The following is a 24,867-nucleotide window of genomic DNA, read 5'->3' as shown; positions in this document are numbered from 1 at the left end:
AGCTCAGGTTTCTTCGTGGATCGTCGTGACCCCTCCCCTCCACTTTCTCCGAATTCCCCAACACGATCATGGCCCCCTCACGCCAGGTCTACCTGCTTCCATTGAAGGATGACGGCTCGCCAGATGTGCCCGGTGGGTACATTTACTTGCCACCTCCGACAGATTCCGGCTATGTGCTGCGGTTCATCATAGAGGGCACCAGCTCCATTTGTCGGCAGGGAAGTCTCTGGGTGAACATTCCCGAGGAGGGCAAGGCGTTCGATCGCCATTCTTTCCGCGAGTTCAGGTATATTACTTCTCTTCCGTATAGCGCATGAGGGTTGAGGAAGGACCGAGGCTGAAAAGAAGTAGACTGCAGCCCAATTTCAACCAGAACATTCAGATCGATATCCTGGTGAACAGTGCTGGCTCTTTTGCCTATTACACCACTTTCTCCCCACTGCCGGAGTTCTCTGTCGAGCCTGTGCCTACACCGGAGCCTACGCAGTCTCCAGTTCATTACATAGATGTGTCGCCGAGGCTTACACTCCAGGGGAAGGACCTCCCGCTCAATGCGCTCTCGATCTTCTCGGTCATTTCCAAGTTTATGGGAGAGTATCCCACTGACTGGGATAAGCATCTTCATGGCATCAGCCAGCGAAACTACAACATGGTCCATTTTACGCCCCTCATGCAGCGCGGGTCGTCCAATTCCCCGTACAGTATTTTCGACCAGCTAGCATTTGATCCTGCCTTCTTTCCCAATGGAGAAACCGATGTCGCATCGCTGGTTTCACGCATGGAGAAGGACTACGGCTTGTTGACTCTGACTGATGTTGTGTGGAACCATACCGCGAATAACAGCAAATGGTTGGAAGATCATCCGGAGTCAGGGTACAGTGTGGAGACTGCGCCTTGGCTGGAAGCGGCACTAGAGCTAGATACCGCGCTACTGAAATTTGGCGATGACCTTGAGGGTCTTGGCTTGCCAACGGAGTTCCCCACGGCTGACCATCTGGTCAAGGTTATGAATACTCTACGAAAGGATGTCATTGACGGCATTCGTCTTTGGGAATTCTATGTCATAGATGCCAAGGCCGACACAAAAAGTGTTTTAGACGCCTGGACCAACAAGAAGGCCGATCGTGCTGCCATTGAGAGTTCTGCTTTGAAGCAATTCAAAGAATCGTCAGTGAAAGACCAAGCCAAGGTCATTCGTGAACACGGAATTCCTACTTCGAACCGTATTTTGGGGAGATTTGGACGAACAGTCGACCCAGCATTCGGTGCTGCCGTACTTACGGTGCTTTGTGGCGATTATGACCAAGGCAGTTCGAATGTGGCCGAAGCCGAAGGATCTTTGGCTAAGCTTCTTGATGAGGTCAATCTGCCCTTCTATGAAGAATTTAACGCAGATGTGGCGGTTATCATGGATCAGCTTTTCAACCGAATCAAGTATCTCCGCATTGACGATCACGGCCCCAAACTGGGCCCAGTTAACAAGGATAGCCCCCTTATTGAGTCATACTTTACTCGGCTGCCTCTCAACGACATAACTAAGAAGCACAGTCCGAAGGCTCTTGCTTTAGTGAACAATGGTTGGATCTGGAATGCTGATGCTATGCGGGATAATGCTGGACCAGACTCCAAAGCATATCTTCGCCGTGAGGTGATTGTCTGGGGTGACTGCGTGAAGTTGCGATACGGAAACTCGCCAAAGGACAGCCCGTTCCTCTGGGACTTCATGACCCGCTATACTCGCCTCATGGCGAAGTATTTCTCCGGGTTCCGCATCGATAACTGTCACTCCACGCCTCTTGTTGTTGCCGAATACTTGCTGGACGAGGCCCGCAAAGTACGACCGAATTTGACCGTCTTTGCCGAGCTCTTCACAGGCTCAGAGGAGGCTGATTACGTCTTCGTCAAGCGCTTGGGCATCAGCGCTCTAATCCGGGAAGCCATGCAGGCTTGGAGTACCGCGGAGCTAAGCCGTCTTGTTCATCGCCATGGTGGTCGCCCCATTGGAAGTTTTGATGTGGGCTTGCCATCTGCTGGTAGTAGCCACGCGATTGCCTCTGCCCAGAATGGTGATGCAAATGAGGAAATTACCCATATCCGCCCGTCTCCAGTTCAGGCACTATTTATGGACTGCACCCACGATAATGAAGTCCCTGCTCAGAAGCGCGATGCCAGAGATACCCTGCCGAATGCTGCTCTTGTCGCGATGTGTGCTTCGGCCATTGGCAGTGTCATGGGCTACGACGAGATCTATCCTCAGCTCATTGATTTGGTGCATGAGAAACGTCAGTACTCTTCTCCCTTTTCTGGATCACAAAACCTTGAGGTTGGATCGGGAGATGGTATTGGGGGGGGTGAAAAAGCTGTTGAATGAGCTTCACACGATGATGGGTGTTGAGGGTTACGATGAAACTCACATTCATCATGATGGAGAATATATCACTGTTCATCGCGTTCACCCCAAGACCAGGAAGGGTATCTTCCTTATTGCACATACTGCGTTCCCGGGCAACGAGAGCGGTGCTGTCCTGGCTCCTACCCATATCACTGGCACCCAAGCCAAGCACTTGGGCTCGTGGATATTGGAGGTTGATGCAAACGACGATGCCAAAGACAAGGTTCTCGCCGACGATAAACAACTTAAAGGTCTACCTAGCAAAACCCGCGATATTGACGCTTCCAAGATTGAGGGAGATGGAAAGGACGTGACTGTCTCGGTGCTTGAGACCCTTGTACCCGGTTCCATTGCTCTTTTCGAAACCTGGATTCCTGGAGCCGACCATGCAAAGGGATTGGATAACTTCCTCTCTAGCGGAGCAGATGAAGCGTTCTCTGGGCTCAGTCTGATTGACATGAATTTTGTGCTCTACCGCTGCGATGCTGAGGAAAAGGATTCGAGCGGCGGCCAGGATGGGGTGTACGACATTCCCAAAAGCGGTCCCTTGGTCTATGCTGGTCTCCAGGGCTGGTGGAGCGTCCTCGAGGACATAATCAAGTACAATCAGCTTGGCCACCCACTTTGCGACCATCTCCGTGATGGCCAATGGGCTCTGGACTACGTTGTCGGGCGCATGGAGAAGGTAGCCACGAAGGATGGATTTACCGCTTTGCACAAGCCGGCCGCATGGTTGCGTGAGAAGTTCGATGCTGTTCGTGGCCTGCCTAACTTTTTGCTTCCACGGTACTTTGCAATCATTGTGCAGGTGGCTTACAATGCTGCTTGGAAGCAAGCTATTCACCAATTCAGTGATAATGTTCGTCATGGTCAAGAGTTCATTCATCAGTTGGCTATGGTCAGCGTTCAGCAGACCGGCTACGTGAACTCGGCATCACTGTGGCCCACCAAGCATGTTCCCAGTCTCGCAGCAGGCTTGCCCCATTTTGCTGTGGACTGGGCAAGGTGTTGGGGCCGTGATGTCTTCATCTCCATTCGTGGTCTCTTCCTTTGCACCGGTAGATTCGACGAATGCAAGGAGCATATTCTTGCTTTTGCAAGTGTGCTCAAACACGGCATGATTCCCAATCTCCTCAGCAGCGGTAAACTTCCTCGTTACAACTCGCGTGACTCAGTCTGGTTCTTTTTGCAGGCCATCCAAGACTACACCAACATGGTTCCTAATGGAATCAGTATCTTGCAAGAGAAAGTTCCTCGCAGATTCCTGCCATACGATGACACTTGGTTCCCATTCGACGATCCTCGGGCTTATTCGCAATCTCCCACTGTCTTGGAAGTCATCCAGGAGGTATTCCAAAGACACGCCAAGGGCATGTCGTTCCGTGAATATAACGCGGGTCCTGACCTCGACATCCAGATGAAGCCGGAAGGCTTCCGGATTGACATCAAGGTTGACTGGGACACTGGAATCATTTTCGGTGGTAACCAGGATAACTGTGGTACTTGGCAAGACAAGATGGGAGAGAGCCCAAAGGCCGGGAACAAGGGTGTCCCAGGTACACCCCGTGATGGTGCCGCTATCGAGATCACTGGTCTCGTCTACAGCGCCCTTTCATGGGTAGTGAAGCTTCACGAGTCCAAGACCTACCCGCATGCCGGAGTCGATATTGGCGATGGAAAATCTATCACTTTCAAGGAATGGGCTGGCAAGATCAAGGACAACTTTGAACGGTGTTACTTTGTGCCTCTCGATCCCAAGGACGATGGCCAGTACGACGTGGACGCCAACGTTGTCAATCGCCGTGGCATCTACAAGGACTTGTACAAGTCTGGCAAGCCTTTCGAGGACTATCAACTCCGTTCCAACTTCCCGATTGCCATGTCGGTAGCGCCAGACCTCTTCACACCCGAGAAGGCGCTCACTGCTCTCTCGATCGCCGATTCCGCGATTGTCGGCCCCGTCGGCATGGCTACCCTAGACCCAACGGACCTCAACTACCGCCCTTACTACAACAACTCGGAAGACTCTACCGATTTCGCAACTTCAAAGGGCCGCAACTACCACCAGGGCCCAGAGTGGGTATGGCAAAGAGGGTACTACCTCCGTGCCTTGCTACACTTCGACATTCAGCGCCGCAAGACACCCGAGGAGCGGATCGAGTCCTTCCAGCAGGTTACTCGGCGTCTGGATGGATGCAAGAAGGCCTTGCGTGAAAGTCCCTGGAAGGGATTGACGGAGTTGACCAACAAGAACGGCGAACACTGCGGAGATTCGGTATGTGTTTTCTCCATACCACTTTTTTGATTAGTGCTAACATGAAGATATCCAGTCCCCCACTCAAGCCTGGTCTGCTGGCTGTCTTCTCGACCTATACTACGATGCCTCGAAGCTTTCTTAGATTTCCTTTTCAAGATGAATCCCCAAACATGGCATAAGAGAGCGTTCTCTTCCTTTTTCCTTTTGCATAATGTGACTCAAGCATAAAAGACTTATATTTGGCCCGCTTTTATCAAAATACATGCGACATATACAAATACGTTTCATTCCAGGTATCAACAATCCCAAAACTTAATAATCTTGGCCTTTACAAGCGTGAATGGCGGTCACCAGGAGAACGTCTATTTTTCAACAGTGAAAATCAATGGCGATTGCGGGTTTATCCTCGCTTGTGAAAACGCCTGGCGCAACCGCGGCGTTGACGACAAGGCTTTTTTTCGAGTGATTAGCACTAGTTGTGGTTATCTTGCTCCGAAGAGTCTGTTTCAAAGCTTCGACAAAATCGTATCCTTCCCATCGCATTTGTAGTCCGTCTCGAAATTCTTGGGTTCCATCGTGTTGAATAACAGCGAGGCCGAATGCTCCGTGGATATGCCCACATACGACCATCTTGGGCTTTACCCTTCGTATCTCACGCAATAAGAACCCATCCCCCTTCACTTTGACTTCTCCGGTCGGTCCCTTCTCGCCATCACTGTCGCCATATAGAGCCGGGGGACCGTGAACCACCAGTATATCGGTATCATCGGGGATCCGCTCGGTCCACACGTCGCGGATTGGAGGATACTGAAAAGCCCAAGAGCCGAGCTCCGGCGTCAGTGGAGACCCATATATCTTGACTCTGCGCACTTGCTGGCCTCCGAGGCCGGCGACCGGCAGCTCCAACGTGACTGCTGTGTCTTGCAAGTATTGGATCCCGCTCCAATCCAATTCCGTCCGCCTTGTGGCACTGTCTTCACTGCGCGTCAGAAACCTCGTGTCGCTTGCTTCATCGAGAACAATGTCATGGTTTCCCGCAATGATAATCTTATGAGTATGCGGCTGTGATGTCAGCCACTGGAGCTGGGCTTGCACCTCGTCGAAGGTGCCATGGGCCGTTAGGTCGCCTGCATGGACCAGAATGTCGCCAGGAGGAAGAGGGGGAGTTTTATTGTGAGTGTCTGAGATGCATATTATGCGGATTGGGGGAAGACCATCCCCATTACCATGAAGGGTAATTGGCGATGTTGATGGTTTCTCTGGCGTGGACTCCTTTAGGGTACCTCCTCCGAATATAAAGTCGGATAGCGGACGTGTTACACGCTCCAGCCACGTTGACGATTGTGACTGATTGTATGGGAATGGAAGCAGGTGTTTATTCATTTGTAACTGATCCGACTCGACCTTCCTTGAATACAAAGTAGCGCTCATGTGTTGTAACTTAGATTATCCCCAGCAGATGCCACTTTAGGGATGAATAAAGTGCTGAGTCAGCAGCGTCGTCATGAGCAAAAACAACGCGATCGTCCTTTCCCCGTCACTAATGACCTCTTCGATCACCTCGAGCTCGGCCTGCGCTATCTGCTTTTGATGGATCGGGAAATCGAACTTTGAGAGACATACGACTATATCCCCAGCAGTTGAGGCGAGTCGACCCAGAGAGATGTCGCTAACGACATCGGCGGCCACTGCGCTGTGGACCGTTCTTGCCGATGATCCGGATGATAATGGGCGAGAAGGGAGCGGCTGGGGGGATCAGACGAAGCAGCAGCGTGATCTGTACACCCAGATTGTGATTAGCTCTGCTTTAGGACTGGGCGCTTTCCTGTCATTTTGTGTATGGATTTATTTCCTTTCCTGCCGGCTGGTGTCGGTGCTCGTTACTAACTCCCGTGGTCCTCGCAGGTATTGCGGCCCAAATGGACAGAACTTTATGCCGCACGGAGAAAACAACGCAATGCTGCGTCCCATTTACCCGAGCTACCGGATAGCTTCTTTGGGTGGATTCCAGTTTTGTACCGGATCACCGAGGACGAAATTTTGCAGTCCGCTGGACTGGACGCATATGTGGTGCGTATTCTGTATCTTAAGGGCTTGCCGGAGTTGTGTTCTGGCTAACGTGGAATCGACGATAGTTCCTGTCCTTCTTCAAGTTCGCGATCCGCTTCTTATTATCCGTCTTCTTCTTCGCCGTCGCTGTCCTTCTTCCAGTGCATTACAAGTATACCGGCAATAATGGCCTCCCCGGCTGGGATCACGAGGACGGTCCGGGCGACAAACCAGCCAGCAAGGTAGGAGAACTGTCTAAGGACAAGGGCAAGAACGGAGACAACCCCGAGTACTTGTGGATTTACGTCCTATTTACCTACGTCTTCAGCGGTTTGGCCATTTACTTGCTGCTTCAGCAGACTGACAAGATTATCCGCGTTCGACAAACCTATCTTGGCAATCAGACAAGCACCACAGACCGTACAGTCCGTCTTTCAGGGATCCCGCGCGACCTGTCGACAGAAGATAAAATCAAGGACTTTGTGGAGGGTCTACGGGTAGGCAAAGTCGAGTCTGTCACGCTGTGCCGCAAATGGGGTGAATTGGACAAACTCATCGATGAGCGTATGAAGATTGTACGCCAGCTAGAGCGGGCATGGACGAAGCACATGGGATTCAAACGTCCTCGCCGTGACAGGGGTGATACCTTGCCCCTGACAAACCAACCCCCTTATGCCAACAACGGTACCCTAGACGAGGATGATGAGCGCGCTCAGTTACTGTCAGGGGCCCATCAGGACCACGTCTCTGGGTACGCCCATGAGCGGCCCAAGGCCCGTATCTGGTACGGCCCCCTAAAGCTACGGTACAATACAATTGATGCGATCGACTACTACGAGGAGAAGCTGCGGAGAATCGACGAACAAATCCAGTCTGCTCGGGAGAAGGAATATCCTTCGACTGAGATTGCCTTTGTGACGATGAGTTCTATTGCGGCCTCTCAGATGCTCGTGCAAGCGATTCTCGACCCTCACCCAATGCAGATGTTCGCTCGACTTGCTCCTGCTCCTGCCGATGTCATCTGGAAGAACACCTATCTCTCCCGCTCTCGCCGGATGACCCAATCGTGGCTCATCACCGTGCTCATCGGATTTCTCACAGTGTTCTTCTCGGTCCTTCTCCTTCCCATCGCCTCTCTTCTGCAACTGGAGACACTCCACAAAATCGTACCCCAACTCGCGGAGTTCCTCAAAATCCACCCTCTGTTGAAGTCCTTGGTCCAGACAGGTCTGCCCACGTTGGCCTTCTCGCTGTTGACAGTTGCCGTCCCATATTTGTATGAATGGCTCTCGAACAACCAGGGGATGACGTCGCGTGGCGACGTTGAACTATCAATCATCTCCAAGAATTTCTTCTTTTCCTTCTTCAACCTGTTCCTAGTTTTCACCGTCATTGGTACAGCAAGCGGTTTCTACGGGTTCTGGGAGCATCTGCGGGATGCTTTCAAAGATGCCACAACCATTGCATTCGCCCTGGCAAAATCCCTGGAAGGCCTTGCGCCGTTCTACATCAATCTGTTGGTTCTGCAGGGATTGGGTCTTTTCCCCTTCCGACTCCTCGAGTTTGGAAGCGTTGCCCTGTACCCCTTGCAGTTCCTAAGAGCGCGGACCCCACGGGAGTATGCGGAGCTATCAACACCGCCGCAGTTCAGCTACGGGCTCTCGATTCCTCAGACGATCTTGGTCTTGATCATATGTATCGTGTATTCGATTTTCCCAAGCTCGTGGTTGATCTGCCTGTTCGGTCTTGTCTACTTCTCCATCGGCCAATTCATTTACAAGTACCAGCTGCTCTATGCCATGGACCACCAACAACATTCGACCGGTCGTGCCTGGCCGATGATCTGCAATCGGGTATTCATTGGGCTGGTCGTGTACCAACTTGCCATGATCGGAGTGCTTGCATTGCGCACAGCGGCTACTCGGCAGCTGCTCCTGGTGCCTCTCCTGGTACCTCTCTTGATCTTCACTGTCTGGTTCACGTACTGGTTTGCACGGACATATGAACCGCTCATGAAATTCATTGCTCTCAAGAGCATCAACCGGGATCTCTCGGGTGGCGGCGAGCTCTCTCCCTCGCCGTCAAACACCTTCTCGCCGCCCTCCGGCATGGATCGCGATGCCCTTCCCATCCGGATCGGCGGCCATGAATTGGAGCTGCGTCTGAAGAAATATGTCAACCCGAGTCTAATTGTGCCACTGCATGGTGCCTGGCTCCCGGGCCACCGGCCTTCTCGAAGCAATGGCGGTCCTCTTTTTGAGAACCACGAGACGTCGAACAACATCCATCCTTGAAGGTGATACCCCCGATATTTTTAACCGCTGATCGCATGTTTTGTACATTGCCTTGATCATTCGATGATGATATACGACTTTGATACCTCGACTGCATTCTTTCCCCTCCTCGTTGCACATCTCTCGTTAACTGAAGGAGATAATGCTCTTTGATTCCATTGCTCGGCAGTCTTCTGTTCCTGTTCCTGTAACTTATCTATTTCGGTGTTTTCGGGTCAGGTTCTCTCGCAACATTCATCCCCGTTGAGATATCACGCAATGGTTTTCTATCTCTAGCGCTGCTTTTTTGGTCGGATGTCGGATGTCGGATAGATTGTATAGACAGAATCTACCCGCCGCCGCCACAGAGACATTCCTCGCTTAGAATTCTAGACTTTTCTAACCACCTGGTACCCGGTCAAGCCACTTGAATCTCCGTGTACATTCCTCACGTTTCGTGGCGAACGTGGCAGTATCTCGGATTTGAGCTAGTGGGAGTCGTGTGATCTATCGCTTATGTTTTTATACGCGGTGGATCTTGGCCAATATGCGAACCTGCGAACCTGCGAACCTGCGAACCTCCGGCACTTACGAGTGAGCGCGAACTCGGGATCGTTACACCGAGAGACAATCTACCCGAGGTATGGCGGACTGAACCAGAAGCGGCACGGCGGACTCGAGTTCATAGACACCGTTTGCTTCGGGAATCCCTGATCGGGGCCCACTTGGCTTGCATGAACCGACGGGGATACATTCCGCGCACTCTGCGGTGAGCAGCTACGCACAATCCACGACCCTAGTAATTTCCGGGCCTTGCATGAATCAAAACAATCACAACGATCAACGATCAACTATCAAGGATCAAATGAAGATGAAGTGTCTCGGTGAGGGCCCCCTCAGCACATCGCCGCATCCGGGAAATCGTCGCTTCCGCCGCATTCTTCGCATTCTTCGGTCGCTCAGGAATGCACATGGGCCACTGGACCACTGGACCACTGGACCACTTTCGATGCAAGAGTTGCATATTATTGATTTGCCGAACAATCCAGAGCCAACTACCCGCCTGAACTCGTTGCCTTCCCCCATTCCAAGGGCTCCGCCCGCCCATCCGCGCCTGTGACTCGTCTGCTACCGCCCAACGCCATCGGCTGAGCGCTCGTGGTTGACGGGAGTCTATCGCCGCAATGGTGGCCTAATTCCAACGATGTTCACGGCTCCACCGAGCTTCGGACTTCCGCCATCAACGTGGTCCCATGTTTCACAAGTACGTGTCGACGTCGGGACATGTTGGCGCGGAAAGTCAAACTCTCGCCTCGATGTATAAGATCTCCCATGCAGTTAGAAAAGACCCTTGCCTCGTCCGCCATTTCTCATTTCCGCGGGTTTTCGCTTCATCAGATTTCAACTCCACCGCTTTCGCTTGGAATCTGCATTTGGGGATACAACCTTGCAACATATTTTCTTTAGATCCCGATCTTGCGATCCCGGCCCCTCATTTCTGGCGCGGTAGTACTACCAAGAACAGACCCGATAAGATTGTGGCAGATCAGATCTTCAGGTAGCCTCGTTGGTCGATCGGCCGTTGATTTACTCCACAATCTTGATCGTTGGCTCCACCTCGATTCTTCCGTCGTTCGTTTGGCCGGAGATATCTTCACGGAACCACGCTCCATTTTATCTCCTCGTTCGCCTGTAAATTCTCATCGGCCATTTTGTCTCGTTTGACGTGACCTTCCACCCAATTTTGGTCCACAAACTAAACGAAAAATTTCGCGGTGCATGTCGAGTCCCTAGATCTACTGGAGAGTCTCGTCATGCCGTCCTTGAGGTCTCACGACAAAAGGCGCGCGGGGCACACGCCCGGGCATGACGTTTCTATGGAAGGACAAACGACGCAAATGGATCCAATCCCTATTGCCTGGACAGGTCATTCGCCGACGAATCCAACTCCACCGCCAACCCCCGAGTCCTCAGCGGCATTGAGAGCATTCGCACGACGAGAAAGCATCGGCGCGGCTGCAGATGGCTCACCCCCTGCTGCCAACATTACGCCGCCCGAGATTATGCTCCAGATCTACTCTATGCTGACCCCGAGAGACTTTGATAATGCACGCCGGGCGTGCTCACAATGGATGAGAGTCAGCTTGAATCGGGATCTACTAGAGGGTATGTTGAAGCGAGCAGGATGGTGGGATGCATATCAGCAAGACTGCGAAAAGCAGCGGATCCGACACCGGCCGTCTAACGAAGAGAGTGACGTATGGAGGATGAGCAAGCGCTTTGCAACCGAATGCTTATTGTCAGGTCGGAAAGCGAACGTCGAGAGGCCGGGCTTCCTTGCCACTGAAGTCGTTGATTTCTCCGGCCTTGCGCCGCGCCTGTCTTCGAAAGCTCGTGTAGCTCGACCTGTTCGAGGCAAGCGCTCGCATTCCATTTCAACCTTCAGTGTCAGCAGCTGCAGCAACTACCTTCTCGTGACCACCGGTTGTATGATCTATGTCTTTCGTCTTCTTGACAAAAAAACAGCGAAATTCGCATTAGAGAATGCTGATCTGAAACCAATATCGAGCATCGAATGTCCCTTCGAAGTACTATCTGCTACTCTAGACACCTCTACACCTCGATTCGTTCTTGCGGCCTTACTTCAGAATCGTGTCGGGATGGTTTGTGATCTGGATCTACCCACTGATGACTTGGTTCATGGTGACGGTCCGGTGAGCAATACGCAGTTCGCTTCATCCTCAAGATCGACTCGATCAAAGACGTCGAATAAGAAATTCTCCTCCCCGCAATACTACTATAATGTTTGCTCCGAAGACCATCCGCCACGAACAATCGCCCTCTGCCCCGGACGCCGGTGCGTTGCCTTTGGCTGTGCAGGCGGCATCGAGATCCATTGGGTCGACGAGACAACCAACCAAACCAAGCGAAGACATTTTCCAATGTCACAACCCTCCGAAATTCTCCATTTCCTGCCTCACACCCCTGAGGCCCCGAAGGACCTCCGACTCATCTCATCCTTGGTCGGACCTGGTGTCCACGAGTGTGCATGTCGCCAATCTCCCTACCCCGACCACCCTAAAACGTGCCAGTTCCATCTACTGGCAGACGTCGAGTCTTTCGGCCGCCGTGGTGCATCGAACTCCTCAAATCTCAGTTTCGTCAGAGCCACTCACTGCCATCATTACCGTGCCGTTCCCATCAACGACGGCTTCCATATCGTCTTCATCGAACCTCGCACCGGCCTCCTCTGTATTGGATCAGATGCACCCGTCGGTGGTCCCACCAGTCTCACGCGAGCCTTCGTCTGTGTGCCGCCATTTGGCAAAGATGGGCCGAATAGCACTAAAGAGGCCCGTGTCCCTACGACATTTACCGTGGGCTCGGATCTGAGATGGGGTCTCCGAGTCGTGGCTGCATACCAAGACCGCATCATCATGTACTCCGTGCCTCTGGATGTATATAACGTCATTCGCAAGGAGCGCGAACGACAAAGCGACGGCGTGATGGGTGATAGCGACCCTATGCGCGACTGGTTCGTCGACTCGGAGCGCTTCCGCAAGCGGCCAGAGAATCTTGTCCAGAATCAGAACGGTGACTGGGAGTTCCTTTTGAGTGTCAGCTATCGTCCAACCGCGATGATGTGGCCTTTTAAGATCTATGGGAAGGAGATCGGTCGTGTCGATAACCTGGTCGAGCTTGCTCTTCAGTCATCCAATGGAGGTGCTCGCGTTTGGGCTTTTAATGCTTCGGGTGAAGCGACCATCTTCGACGTTGACACATTTACCTCTAGAACAAGCAATGCCGCCGATATTCCTTACAAAATGGTCACCGTCGGCTCGGATGGTAATTTGCAATCAACGCAGTCGATCGATCGAGCCGAACTTGGTACTTCACCGTTGCAGGACCGTCGGAAGCGCAAGTCCTCGGCGTTGCGTGATGATTTCGTCGGTCGATATGGGATAAGTCGCTATGTGCCCAGCGCGGCATTCGATGGCTTTGAGCCAGCGAATGGTGTCCCTACTGAGACGCAAAATGATGACCCAATCCACCGCTCTTCGTTTGCTGCTTGTATAGTGGACTTTAAGATCCCCGATCTAGGATCGCGAGAGGGCTCATGGAGTGAAAGTAGTCGAGCATAGTCGTTGTTGCATGACTTTCAAGCGTTTTGAGGATTCATACCGATCAGTTTGTTCGCATCTTGCGATATAATTCCGGTCATTGCATATAGCCATCTGCACAGCGTTGGTTCTGAATATACCAAATTGCATTGACTTTCATCCCTAGAGCTCTCGAGATAGATTTCTACCATGCTTTATAGATAGGCTTGCTTAAAACCCCGAAATAAGTAATACCATTCAAAAAACTTTTTCCTAATTCCAATGACATAGTACGCTCGAAATGCCTCAATATTCCAACCCGGGTGCTCATTAAAAGGCATGAAACAGAAAAGAAACAGGATTCATCGCTTATTTAGCGCTCAGTTTCTCTCTCCGGGTGCGCACGGCTTGTGCCAGCCCTTCCAGCGTAGACTCGGTGTCTTCCCAGTTGATGCACGCGTCTGTGATGCTGACTCCGTACTTGAGACCGGCCTTGCCCTCCGCCGGCACCTTCTGGTTGCCCTCGTTAATGTTGCTCTCGATCATGACACCCATGATGGCGGACTCGCCCTGAGCAATCTGCTCGCTGAGAACGGCGGCCACCTTGGGCTGGTTCTTGTGGTTCTTCTCCGAGTTGCCGTGGCTGCAGTCCACCATCAAGCGGGCCGGGAGTCCCTTGGCCTCCAGCTTGGCCTTGGCCTCTTGGATGCTGGCAGCATCGTAGTTGGGGCCCTTCTTACCACCGCGCAGAATCACGAAGCAGTCGGGGTTGCCGACGGTGCCCACAATAGACACGACACCGGGTTTGGTGACGGAAAGGAAGTGGTGAGGGTGCTTGACGGAGCCAATGGCATCCACGGCCACATCGAGAGTGCCGTCGGTGCCGTTCTTGAAACCGACGGGGAAGGACAGACCAGAGGACAGCTCACGGTGGACCTGTGACTCGGTGGTACGGGCGCCGACTGCACCGACGGACAGGCAATCGGCAAGGAACTGAGGAGAGATAGTGTCCAGCATCTCACTGGCGATGGGCATGCCCTTATTGGTCAGGTCGACGAAAAGCTGGCGGGAGACACGCAGACCCTTGTTGATGTTGAAGCTGTTGTCGAGATCCGGGTCGTTGATCAGACCCTTCCAGCCGACTGTTGTGCGGGGCTTCTCCAGGTAAGAACGCATGACAATGAGCAGTTCATCCTGATACTTCTCCTTCAGCTTCAACAACCGATCGCAGTACTCGAGGGCCATCTCCGGGTCGTGAATGGAGCAGGGGCCGACGACCACCATCAGACGATGCCTCTCGGTGTCGGTACCGTGGACAATTGCGACGGCCTCATCGCGGCCCTGCAGCACGGTCTGGCGCGACTTCTCGGTCAATGCGATCTCATGCTGGAGGAGGTTGGGCGGGGTGAGGGGGTTGTAGCCGAGAACTGCATGCCGAGATGTGAGTTGGACTGCACCAATTGCAAAAGAAATGGATCGCACGTACTGCGAGAGTCTTCCAGGTGACTGTGGTTGCCCACATTGGGATTTCCAATGAAGAACTGGCGATTGGATGGCGTCAATGGCAGTTTCGCGGTTTCATATGAGGGGTTGACTCACCGACATGGCGGAGTAGTTGACCGATCGGTAATAGGTGCAATGGGTGCAATTGAGTTGATTTGGGGGGTGTTTAGGGGGATACGAAGGGTATTAAGAAGGAATTGGGAATTAAGAAAATAGTTAACAGGAACAGGAAGTAAACTGAAGCTTAAAGAAAAAGTCAAGAATGAGTCAACGCCGACACGTGATCCTCGGTGAGCGGCGCATGGCGGTGAACAGTTCTAAAAATATTAGCTTGCCCTTTTGATGGATAGCGAACGCTTGGATCGCTGGTGATTCCCTCTGGGATCTCTAGGACCTCTGCTGCACCCGATCGTCTAGTTCCTGAAGTCCGCGAATGAGCTCCCGGCAAATCTGTGTGTGCTGCTCCTTCACCGACGACATCTGCTGTCGATAAAGTTCCATGCGCACCTCCTGCGCTCGGAAAAGATCGTCGAGAATGCGGTGACATCCCATGCGGTAGATCTGCAGTACGTCCCGAATGGTGTCTTGCTCGGCTGCAAGTTGAGTGGACAATTGCTGTGTTAATTCATATACTTTAGCACGAGGGTCTCATAGTGGCCTTCAATTGATAAAACGTACTTGATTGGTCTCTAACAGCAGGTTGTGTGCACTCCTCTGGGCTGTTTGTAGAGCAGATATCCATTCCATACCATTGGCGTCATCCTGCATGAGCGATCGATGTGGCTCCAGGGCGGGTTGAGATGTGCCCGAGGCTCTCGCAGGCAACGTATCGTCACGACGATCGTCTGCATGCTGTCTAGTACACAGACCAACCTCATCAGTGGGACCTGGCGAGGATATTGCGGCTGTCGCAGAAGCTTTATCATGATAAATGCAAGCCCTTGGCGCTGCAGCGGTGTCATCTTCCCCTCGTGGAGTAGTCGTCCCTCTGGTCTCCAACAGCTTCTCGGTGCGCTGTCGATCACCGAGGCTGGTCCCACATGTTGCGGTATCGACTTCAAAGGCTTTTTTGAGGGAGATAGGACGATCTCCTTCACGGATCAGTTGCTCCGTGTCAATGCCATATTCTGCGACGATGTCGCGATGAAACTTGGACCATGTCCGTTGGCTCTCGGGGGTGTAGCCGGGAGAGTACATGTCAGAACTTTGATCATAGTCACTAGAACTTGCATCTGTCATCTCGGTGCTCCACATTTGGTCACCTTCCACAGGGGACTGCATCTGGATTATGTTTTTGTTCCCATTAGTCGTAATTCGAGGGCTGCCGTTGTGATCCACGATGATACTCCTTGGCATCGACAGGGGAATAAATTCGAGCGGTGCTTTTTTGGTCAGAAGGGGTTTCTCGGATTCAGGTGTATTCTGGCTTTGATTGTCATGGGTGAGTAATGTGGCCTGCCGGTCAGTCTTCGCTGCAGATGAGGCTTGAGACGAGATGTCTGCCTTGCTTCTGAGGAACTGGACGAATTCTTGTGAGTTTGCTGTTTCTTCGTCTACCGTATTTGCGGAGTCCATGGCTGTTTCTATCGGAGCTTGTATTGCTGCCTTAGTATTTGCATCAACCCCCACAAGCCCCTGGTTCTTGAGAAGCCCTTGAAAGCCCATCGATTCTGGGAGACTCAAGTAATCTGCTGGGACGGAAGGTGTCAATTTTGCTGGAAGCGTTCGAGGGTCCGGGGTTGACCGGTTTGATTTGAAGTCAACCTGTCCTTGATCCATGCTAGATTCTGAGGTGAGTGAGTTCTGGAATAGGGAGATCCGGGCCAAAGATTTGGGTGAAGCCGAAGTATTAGCCTTTCTGTGGTCAATCCCGGCTCCAAAGGTCCGGGTGGAAACGGACCCGGGCTCGTTGGTGAGACTAGAAGATTGTGCAGCCTCTCGTAGCGCATCAGAGAGCTTGGAACCAACGAGCTTTCCCCTTCCTTGGATGTTGGCATTGGAGGGAGCATTACCATGACCGCTGTTCTGGTCGACATCGTCTCCGGAACTTGATCGATTTAAAGGTGATGGTGAACAGCTGGATATCTCGACGATAAGCTGACTCTGGCATTGCTGTTGCGTTTCGCTGTTGAAAGTCAAGGTTCCGGGTGGGGTTGCGGTCCCTTTTGTGGAAACAGCTTTAGATTGTCCATTGAGGGGCCTTGATCTCGAATTTTCATGAGGGCGAGATACTTCTCTTCGAGGGACTACGATAGGTCCAGTCGTCAATGACAATTGTAGACTCTGTTCTCTCTCTTTCGGAATGTGGTCAGGCTTTCCTTTGGTAGCCCTCCGGCGTTTCGAAGAGTCGGGCCCAGACTGTCGTTTCTTTCGCTTCGGGGATTTTCTTTCCGTGGAGTTCCTATACTCCGGATCTGGCGAGGTCACTGCGGTTCCTTCGTAGCCCTCAGCTTTGTCTAACTCATCGTCCGTAGGTCGGAGATCTTGGTCCCAATCGACATCGGGTTCTAAAAGCCATGTATACGACTTTCTGGTAGATCGTTTGGGGCGTGAGGACGCGGTAGACTCCGGCTTGCCTGGCTCGGACAACTTTACCTCCCCGTTGATTATCTCGAATTTTGACATGCCATCGCTCGTGGCCATTGATTTGGCATCTGAGGCAGTGACGCTCTGAATGTGTTGGATTCTGGTTGGGATCGAGTCTTCTTTTCCGAGGCCACAGATCACCTTGCTTGATGGGGCCGCACCACCACTCGATGTAGCATTCGTAGAGTTAGCTTTGACTGAATCGTAGGCACGAGTAATGGCGCTGATTCCATTCACTCCGGACTGCGGTGCATCCGGTAATGCGTGCTCGGGGGCGCCAGCCTCATGCATGATATCCACCAATCGTGACGAATCATCTGGCGACTTCATACTTAAAGCCAATGTCTGCTCAATGTTCACCCCGCGCGAATTCTTGCTCGTCTCCTCTTGTCTGGCTTTCTCGGCGGCTGTTGATAATTCGGGCCCTGGGTTGCCTATCAGCGTGCCGTCGTTCCTTCTAGCCAAGGCAAGCTGTCGTGATCTTTGATCTTTGGCGCGAATAGCAGGCAACGGTTCCAAAGGGATGAGTCTCGAGACGATTCGACGGGGCATCGTTGCAATATCCTTAGGAAGAGATGGGCAGATGGAGAGCAGACAGATGGACAGACGGATGACAGGCTGTGGGGTAGTAAGAGTAACGGTGAAGGACAGTGGAGTCAAACCCGGAACAGCACCAGATCCGAAATGACCTTGTTTTACAGCTTTAACCGGGAGCAATGCTTCGACTGATGATAACTGGAGCAAGTTCAGCGTGGTTTGTTTACATCGCGAGCCTCGCGAGTTGACATTCATGACATTCATAAGCGTCACATGATTCACAACAGTCACGACGAGTCTACTTCCCACATTTACTCCATTTGCTCTCTTCCTCAATTAACATCCCATGGGCTGACAAGTGGAATTTTTGAGAATGCTAGAATGCACATTGCGGTCTGCTATCTTGATCTGCAACCCCAGTCTCCATCCGAGGCAATAAGTAGTGCCCGAGCGTCTCCTGCATGAAGACCAATGCTCACAGCCAACTCCATCATCAAGAGATCTGGAAGTTTCTTGATGATGCCCGGCATTCGGAATGTCACAACTCCGTTTTATCCGCCGCCGTACCAATTGCCCCGTGCCCGCGATTATTAATTGCGGAGACCCGGCTTAGCAATGATCTGGTTCGCTCTGGTTCGCTGACGGAAGCGATGCATCAATTCAGCCGATCGAGTACCCTATATAATCATGCATGCCCGTGACTAACCCTTCCAAGCTAATTGTCAAATTTCTTGACCTCGTCGGCCAAGGATTTCAACCAAAGAATGGCGCCCAAAAAATCCCCAGAAGCCGACGAAGACGCGGCGTCAACCACGGAAGGCCGCTTCAGCGCGATCTCACCTCTAACCCGACTTAGAAGCCTTCTCCCTGCATTTCTCTCTGGATCCCCGAGCCCCGATTCTCGCACCCTTCCCACAACCTCTACAGAGCGCCGTCGTGCATCCAGTGTCGGTGCCTCTCTCGATCAGGATGAATTCCTTTCAGAAAAGGTCATCGAGCAGCAGGAGGGCGGGACAGGTCTTACGGACACAGTCGCAAAGAAAGAAACAGTACTGTACCTCGCATATGGCTCTAATCTTTCGTCCAAGACATTCCGCGGCGTTCGAAACATCAAGCCGCTCTCCCAGGTTCCAGTGCTCGTGCCAGAGCTCAAGTTGACGTTCGATCTCCCCGGGATCCCGTATGCCGAGCCTTGCTTCGCCGGGACACAATACCGGGATCCGGATGCTGCGGAGGAACAGAGTGTAGAGTCGACCGATGATGACTCGCTCATGGATGGAGAATACATGTCAGAGAAGGTGCCACTTATGGTTGAGACGCGAGAAGTACGAAGCTCGGATCTCCACAGGAACCGATGGCACAAACCTCTAGTCGGCGTCGTCTACGAGGTGACTCTGGCCGACTATGCGATCATCATCGCTACTGAAGGAGGCGGCCGCGGGTACCGCGATGTAGTGGTTGACTGCCATGCTTTCTCGGAGTCCTACAAGCCAACCGACCCAGTGCCGAATCACCCCGATACTCCGCCCTTCAAAGCTCACACCCTCCTCTCACCCGCAGCGGATGAAGCTCTAAAGAAGATCCACGCAGTCAAAAGCGGCCATTCGTCAGTGGCACATTCTCCATGCCCTACCACCTGGCTGCTGGCTGACATTGGTCCGCACGTGCGTCCCGACGGTGAATACGCGCAGCCCTCTGCGCGCTATCTCAACCTGCTTATCACCGGTGCCGCTGAGCATGAGCTACCAGTATCATATCAGGAATATCTCTCCCAGATTCGACCATATCGAATCACCACGATGCGCCAGAAGTTCGGGAAGGGCATCTTCATTGCTGTGTGGGGCCCACCCATTCTCTCCCTTCTGGCCTTATCCAAGGTGTTCGCAGGCCCGGATGGACGCAGTCCTCCATGGTTGATGACGCTGGGAAATGTTTTATTCGCCGTAATGTGGAATAGTTATGATTGTATCTTCAAGCCGATGTTTGGAGATGGTGAGCGAACTTTGGAAGATACCCCACCTCTGTAGTTACTACAGGTGTACATCTATTTAGCCAATCTTACATTAATCTTGCCCATCTACCCAATGACCGGCTCTTCTCGCATGTCTATGTGCGAGTGGGTCGATATCAATAATTCTCTCTTATCCGCAAGGTATGGGATCTAAGCATCATTGCCCACGTCATCCAGCCTTGGAACTTATTTCGGCCAGCTTAACTGGTAACGAAGATTTAAGCAAGTCTGAGCATGCAAGGTTGCACATTCACAAAGGAAATTAAATTCAGTTGACTCCACGAGCACACAGTTTTCGGAAGGACAAGAAAAAGGAATATATCTAGGATACAGATACAAAGTGTGCTCGTAGGGCATTCTAGCACAAACAAAATGATGAAAGAGATCGCTGCCAGGGACAGGACCAACGGGGCAATTGGTACAGGGGGAAAATGCCCAATGGGTCATACAGCCTCAGTCAGCCTCTCCCATTCTCCAACTCATACAGGCCTTGCGTCATCACATTCAGCGGCGGGGGCCGATCGGGGGGCTGTACACGACCTTCCGGGACTTGATCGGGGCCCACTTGTAGCGCTTGACCCAGACGCTGATGGCGAACATACCGGTCAGGAGGGCGACGGCCTTGACACCCATCTTCTTGCGGTCGTCCATCTCGGGCTCGGAAGACCAGTTTAGGAACTCAACGACGTCCTTGGCCATCTGAGAGGTGGTCGCGGGGGTGCCGTCCTCGTACTCGACAACGCCGTCGAACAGGACACGGGCCATAGCAATACCTAGAAAATCCGTATTAGAGGTCGCACTATGGCAAACAAGGTAGATGCCATCACGTACCGGTACCAGGGAAGTAGGGGTTGAAGTTCATGCCCTCGGCAACATTGGCGCCCGCCGGGGGCTCATCAGGGTAGCCGGTGAGCAGGTTGAACACGTAGTTGCAGCCACCGTGACGGCCCTTGATGATCAGGCTGAGATCCGGGGGCAGAGCACCGCCGTTGGCGGCACGGGCAGCCTCGTCGTTCTTGTAGGGAGCGGGGATGTAGTCCGACAGCTTCCCGGGGCGCTTCTCGATCTCGCCCTGGTCGTTGGGCTCGGTGTCGTACTCGTTCTCTTCGGCCATAGCCTTCATCTCATCGACGGTGTGCATAACACCGACAAATGAGCGCCAGGGAACACGGGTCAGGGAGTGGCAACTGGAGCAGACCTCACGGTAGACCTGGAAGCCACGGCGGAGACTGGGACGAAAAATTAGCAACAGTCGTGGCGCGACGCCAATGTCGGGCGGGTTCAGGGGGCGTGGAACTCACGCGGCGTGGTCGAAGGTCTTGTTGAAGCGTTCGTGAACCCAGGGGTAGTGGGTAGGGTGCAGGCTGAATAGAGCTACAGGTTAGTCCAATTATCCTTCACGGGCGTGGTCGCACAATCTTCAGCTCCGGGACTCCGGAGCCATTAGGATAGTCGGTCCGACCAGGGAATATCACTCACCCCTCCTCAGCAGGTGTCATGGCGAAGGCCTCCTGGCCATAGAGGTGGTAGTACCAAGCGGCGGAACCGGCGGCGGCGGCAGTCGCGAGCGAGGCAGTGAGGGTGAGGTAGAAGGGGGAGCTAGCGGACTCGGCGCCGGCGGCGGTGGAAGACGCACGCTGTGGAATGAATTAGCGAAAGCCCTTGCAATGAGATTGGCAGGGTCCGGAAAATGGATTGCCCTGTTCGGCCGGACTCAATGGGTTGGAGGTTGAAGGACTAGGCGTACCGTGGACTTGCCGAGCGACTGGCGTGCGATGGCCCGGTTGGGCACGCGCAGGAGGGAACGAGCCAACATGGCGAAATCAGACCCTCCAATCGATTTCAAATAAAGAAAGGGGGGAATCGCAAGAAGCGGGAAGAGGGGAGGGGAGGGGGGAGGAGGACTGGGAGAAGAGCCGATGAGGTTGGAAGTTGAGGTCGAAGGTCAAGTTTCTCTTTGGGGGGAATTGGTCAAAACCCTCGTCCTGATTGGTCCAGCGGGTCGTCCGAGCTGCCTTCGGTGAAAACCGCGATTTCTCGGAACGAAATTCTGTGCGTGTCTTCTCTTCACCTTCTCGACCTGCTAGCTTGCATTTGGTTGTCAAGCAATGACATGGAATCATTCTATCTATCACCCTAGGTTCTTTCCAAAGGCACCCATCACCATCCCTCCCCGAATCATCCCGGAACACCCGACCGGTGATAGCCACGCTGTGATTGGTCAGTCAGGCCTGTTTACCTCGTGGTGACTTGTGAGGGAACAAATGAATAACTAGCCTGGAATATAAATTACCATTTTGACTAGTTATGATCATAGTGCATCAGTCTTCGGGGGAGCTAGCGGTTGATCCGTCTACTTCCAAAGAAAGTATTCATAGTAGCGTTATATCCCGTGATTACGATCACGAAATAGTTCACTTATCTGAACCAACGCGCCAAGATATCAAAAACAGCTAGAATTACCAAGGATGATATGCTACAATAGGTCTTTTCGACTTCTCTAGAGAGCTTTCATTATGCAAAGTAGCCGCCTGGTCATGGTCCACTCGCCCCTTTCACTGGCCCCACGTGTATCATCGTGATAACGGCCTGCGCAACCCCGGGAGGATGCAATTACATCGATCAATGTTTAAAAGGTGAACCCCTTGAAATTGATAGTAGTAATTGGATATAATACCAAGCAGTATAACCGGCCATGGGACAGCGTGAAACCTCATCTAAAAGGCGCTCGTGATACTGCTTATGCTCTCGCAAAGTGTGCGAGCTCCGCGGCGCCTGGGAGTGTGAGTCTTTCTTGTTTCAAGCCATTGGGTGGAATTGACTTTAACTATAAGGTATGAGGTAGGTTAGACCAGACATCAGTCAAACCGCTCAATGTTTAGTTTACGAGTACACGTTCAGAGTCCTGACCCCTCGACCGAAACCGCAGTGCCTGACCCATAACCACGAGGCGCTAACCCGATTAGGCCGGGGAATATACATATTTGGTCGGCTGTAGACTGGCCCCCTCGCATTGATCAATCATAGATTGATCGTAGTGATGCGTCAAACATGCATTTCTGGGCCCGTGCTACTAATAAATGAGTGATAAATTTACAAATCTCCCCCGCTTCATTCCTGTGTAATAATCAATGGTTTCTCCTGGTCATCGACTGTATCTCGTGAACTCCCCTTCAGCAAAGATCCATTTGGTGTCTTCCTGGAGACGAAAGAAGAATATCTCGACTCCTGCTGCAAAGATCGAACAATCTCAGAGCATACGCTCCGAGGAAGACTTGGTTTCGAGCGTCATCCTCCATTGCTACCGGTTCGGTTGTTCCGGAGGGGGACACCCTTCCCACAAGCAACCGCCCGGTCGTGAGATCGGACAAGATCCAACTAAAAAGGTTGGCTGATGCAAAGCACATTGAATGGCAGGCTTCAGTTCTCAGATATGAGCTAATTTGATCCAGAGTGCCATCTCCCCTCGAGCCCAGGATAACCCCAAATCGTGAAGACTTCGTCGGGAAAACGGGCGGGCAGGTCTTTAACGAGATGATGATTCGCCATAAAGTGCGTCATATTTGTAGGTATCCCATTGACAGCTCAGGAGTCTTTCTCTAATATTCTTTCTCCTGGAATTAGTTGGCTATCTCGGTGGCGCTATCCTCCCTGTTTTTGATGCGATATACAACTCCAAGGAATTCGGATTTGTCCTACCCCGTCATGAACAGGGAGCGGGTCATATGGCACAAGGATATGCTCGGGCTACAGGAGAGCCTGGAGTTGTGGTGGTGACATCTGGGCCCGGGGCAACCAACCTAATCACACCAATGATGGACGCCTTGGCTGATGGGACGCCGATGGTCGTGTTCTGTGGCCAGGTCAGCACTCAGGCTATCGGTATGGATGCTTTTCAGGAGGCAAATGTGCTAGCGATGTCTCAGCCCTGCACCAAATGGAACACTACCGTGCATGACACATCGGAGTTGCCCAAGAGGATCGACGAGGCCTTCGAAATCCCGATGAGCGGTCGACCAGGGCCAGTTCTGGTGGAGTTGCCTATAGACGTGACAGCGGGTGTTTTCCAAAATCCTCCTCGGACCTCAATTGCTGGGTTTCCGTGTGGCTTAAGCCCTGCACATTTGGCAATGGGTCAATTCAGACGAGACAGACCCCAAAGCTTTGCACATGCTTGGCCTACATAGATCTGGTTTCGCAAGTATGGCCATACAACATGCCGATCTAGTAATTGCCTTGGGTGCAAGATTTGATGACCGCGTGACTGGCAGCATTCCAAAGTTTGCACCAGAGGCTAGATTAGCCGCCAGTCAGGGTCGAGGTGGTATCATACACTTCGACATCTCACCGAAGAATATAAACAAGGTGGTGGAAGCGACCGTGCCTGTCATCGGCGATTGTGCGGAGAGCCTTGAGTTCCTTCTGCCGCAAATTACCAAAACGCAACGACCAGAATGGATGGCTCAGATAACCGCCTGGAAAGAACAATATCCATTCCAGGCATTCAACCGCAGCGGTAGAGATGATATGATTCTTCCTCAAAACGTTATCGAGCGCTTGAGCGATGCGGTGGACCCAATCAAAGACCGTACGATCATCACCACCGGCGTCGGCCAGTATCGAATGTGGACTGCTCAGCATTTCCGCTGGAGACATCCTCGCACCTTGGCTACATCAGGCGGCCTAGGCACAATGGGCTATGGCCTTCCCGCGGCGATTGGAGCGAAAGTTGCACGCCCCGACGCTCTTGTGATCGACATTGATGGAGACGCATCTTTCAATATGACTTTGAGCGAGCTTGGTACAGCAAGTCAGTTCAACATCGATGTCAAAGTGGTTCTGCTCAATAATGAAGAACAAGCAATGGTCACCCATCTCCAAACTGTCTACTATGACAATCGCTTCTGCCACAGCCATAATCTAAACCCCGATTTTGTTGAAGCCGCCCGAGCGATGGGGGTTCAGGCTGAAAGTTGCTCCGGCGTCCCGGATACTGACATGAAGCTCAAGTGGCTCTTGGAATCCAAGGGACCCGCCCTTCTGGAGGTGAAGGTGGCTCCTAAAGCCCTGTCCCTGCCCATGGTTCCATCTGGGCGTGGTCTTCATGAGTTCCAATTCTATTCTGATTGAGCATATTTTAGAAAAATAATGGCAATGGG

The 24,867-nt window shown here is 52.4% G+C and overlaps 9 protein-coding genes across 9 annotated transcripts; 5 read left to right on the top strand and 4 right to left on the bottom strand.

Moving 5' to 3' along the window:
- Positions 1 to 68: 68 nt before the first annotated feature.
- N7498_003143 (putative glycogen debranching enzyme Gdb1) lies at positions 69 to 4,791 on the top strand (the record flags this gene model as incomplete). The annotated part of the gene is made up of 4 exons (XM_058450205.1): positions 69 to 286; positions 352 to 2,323; positions 2,373 to 4,667; positions 4,723 to 4,791. The coding sequence occupies 4 exons, from the start codon at positions 69 to 71 to the stop codon at positions 4,789 to 4,791; spliced, it is 4,554 nt and encodes a 1,517-aa protein (XP_058309667.1).
- A 227-nt stretch (positions 4,792 to 5,018) lies between these two features.
- Positions 5,019 to 6,032, bottom strand: N7498_003142 (metallophosphatase domain-containing protein; the record flags this gene model as incomplete). The annotated part of the gene is made up of 1 exon (XM_058450204.1): positions 5,019 to 6,032. One exon carries the CDS (start codon positions 6,030 to 6,032, stop codon positions 5,019 to 5,021), a length of 1,014 nt encoding a protein of 337 aa, XP_058309666.1.
- A 280-nt stretch (positions 6,033 to 6,312) lies between these two features.
- N7498_003141 (putative DUF221 domain protein) lies at positions 6,313 to 8,992 on the top strand (the record flags this gene model as incomplete). The annotated part of the gene is made up of 3 exons (XM_058450203.1): positions 6,313 to 6,486; positions 6,555 to 6,719; positions 6,785 to 8,992. The coding sequence occupies 3 exons, from the start codon at positions 6,313 to 6,315 to the stop codon at positions 8,990 to 8,992; spliced, it is 2,547 nt and encodes an 848-aa protein (XP_058309665.1).
- Positions 8,993 to 10,869: 1,877 nt separating this feature from the next.
- N7498_003140 (F-box protein) lies at positions 10,870 to 13,113 on the top strand (the record flags this gene model as incomplete). The annotated part of the gene is made up of 1 exon (XM_058450202.1): positions 10,870 to 13,113. One exon carries the CDS (start codon positions 10,870 to 10,872, stop codon positions 13,111 to 13,113), a length of 2,244 nt encoding a protein of 747 aa, XP_058309664.1.
- Positions 13,114 to 13,440: 327 nt separating this feature from the next.
- Positions 13,441 to 14,676, bottom strand: N7498_003139 (3-deoxy-7-phosphoheptulonate synthase; the record flags this gene model as incomplete). Its single annotated transcript, XM_058450201.1, has 3 exons — positions 13,441 to 14,498; positions 14,558 to 14,612; positions 14,671 to 14,676. 3 exons carry the CDS (start codon positions 14,674 to 14,676, stop codon positions 13,441 to 13,443), a joined length of 1,119 nt encoding a protein of 372 aa, XP_058309663.1.
- Positions 14,677 to 14,961: 285 nt separating this feature from the next.
- N7498_003138 (uncharacterized protein) lies at positions 14,962 to 17,712 on the bottom strand (the record flags this gene model as incomplete). Its single annotated transcript, XM_058450200.1, has 2 exons — positions 14,962 to 15,189; positions 15,253 to 17,712. 2 exons carry the CDS (start codon positions 17,710 to 17,712, stop codon positions 14,962 to 14,964), a joined length of 2,688 nt encoding a protein of 895 aa, XP_058309662.1.
- A 749-nt stretch (positions 17,713 to 18,461) lies between these two features.
- Positions 18,462 to 19,724, top strand: N7498_003137 (uncharacterized protein; the record flags this gene model as incomplete). The annotated part of the gene is made up of 1 exon (XM_058450199.1): positions 18,462 to 19,724. One exon carries the CDS (start codon positions 18,462 to 18,464, stop codon positions 19,722 to 19,724), a length of 1,263 nt encoding a protein of 420 aa, XP_058309661.1.
- Positions 19,725 to 20,212: 488 nt separating this feature from the next.
- Positions 20,213 to 21,524, bottom strand: N7498_003136 (ubiquinol--cytochrome-c reductase catalytic subunit CYT1; the record flags this gene model as incomplete). The annotated part of the gene is made up of 5 exons (XM_058450198.1): positions 20,213 to 20,481; positions 20,540 to 20,937; positions 21,010 to 21,072; positions 21,188 to 21,345; positions 21,456 to 21,524. The coding sequence occupies 5 exons, from the start codon at positions 21,522 to 21,524 to the stop codon at positions 20,213 to 20,215; spliced, it is 957 nt and encodes a 318-aa protein (XP_058309660.1).
- A 1,315-nt stretch (positions 21,525 to 22,839) lies between these two features.
- N7498_003135 (uncharacterized protein) lies at positions 22,840 to 24,838 on the top strand (the record flags this gene model as incomplete). Its single annotated transcript, XM_058450197.1, has 4 exons — positions 22,840 to 23,015; positions 23,161 to 23,273; positions 23,333 to 23,767; positions 23,823 to 24,838. 4 exons carry the CDS (start codon positions 22,840 to 22,842, stop codon positions 24,836 to 24,838), a joined length of 1,740 nt encoding a protein of 579 aa, XP_058309659.1.
- Positions 24,839 to 24,867: the final 29 nt, after the last annotated feature.

This window comes from Penicillium cinerascens, assembly GCF_028974065.1.
Source record: "Penicillium cinerascens strain IBT 15544 chromosome Unknown contig_24_segment0_segment0, whole genome shotgun sequence".
Lineage (NCBI taxonomy): Eukaryota > Fungi > Ascomycota > Eurotiomycetes > Eurotiales > Aspergillaceae > Penicillium > Penicillium cinerascens.
This window is presented reverse-complemented; position numbering and strand designations above follow the sequence as displayed.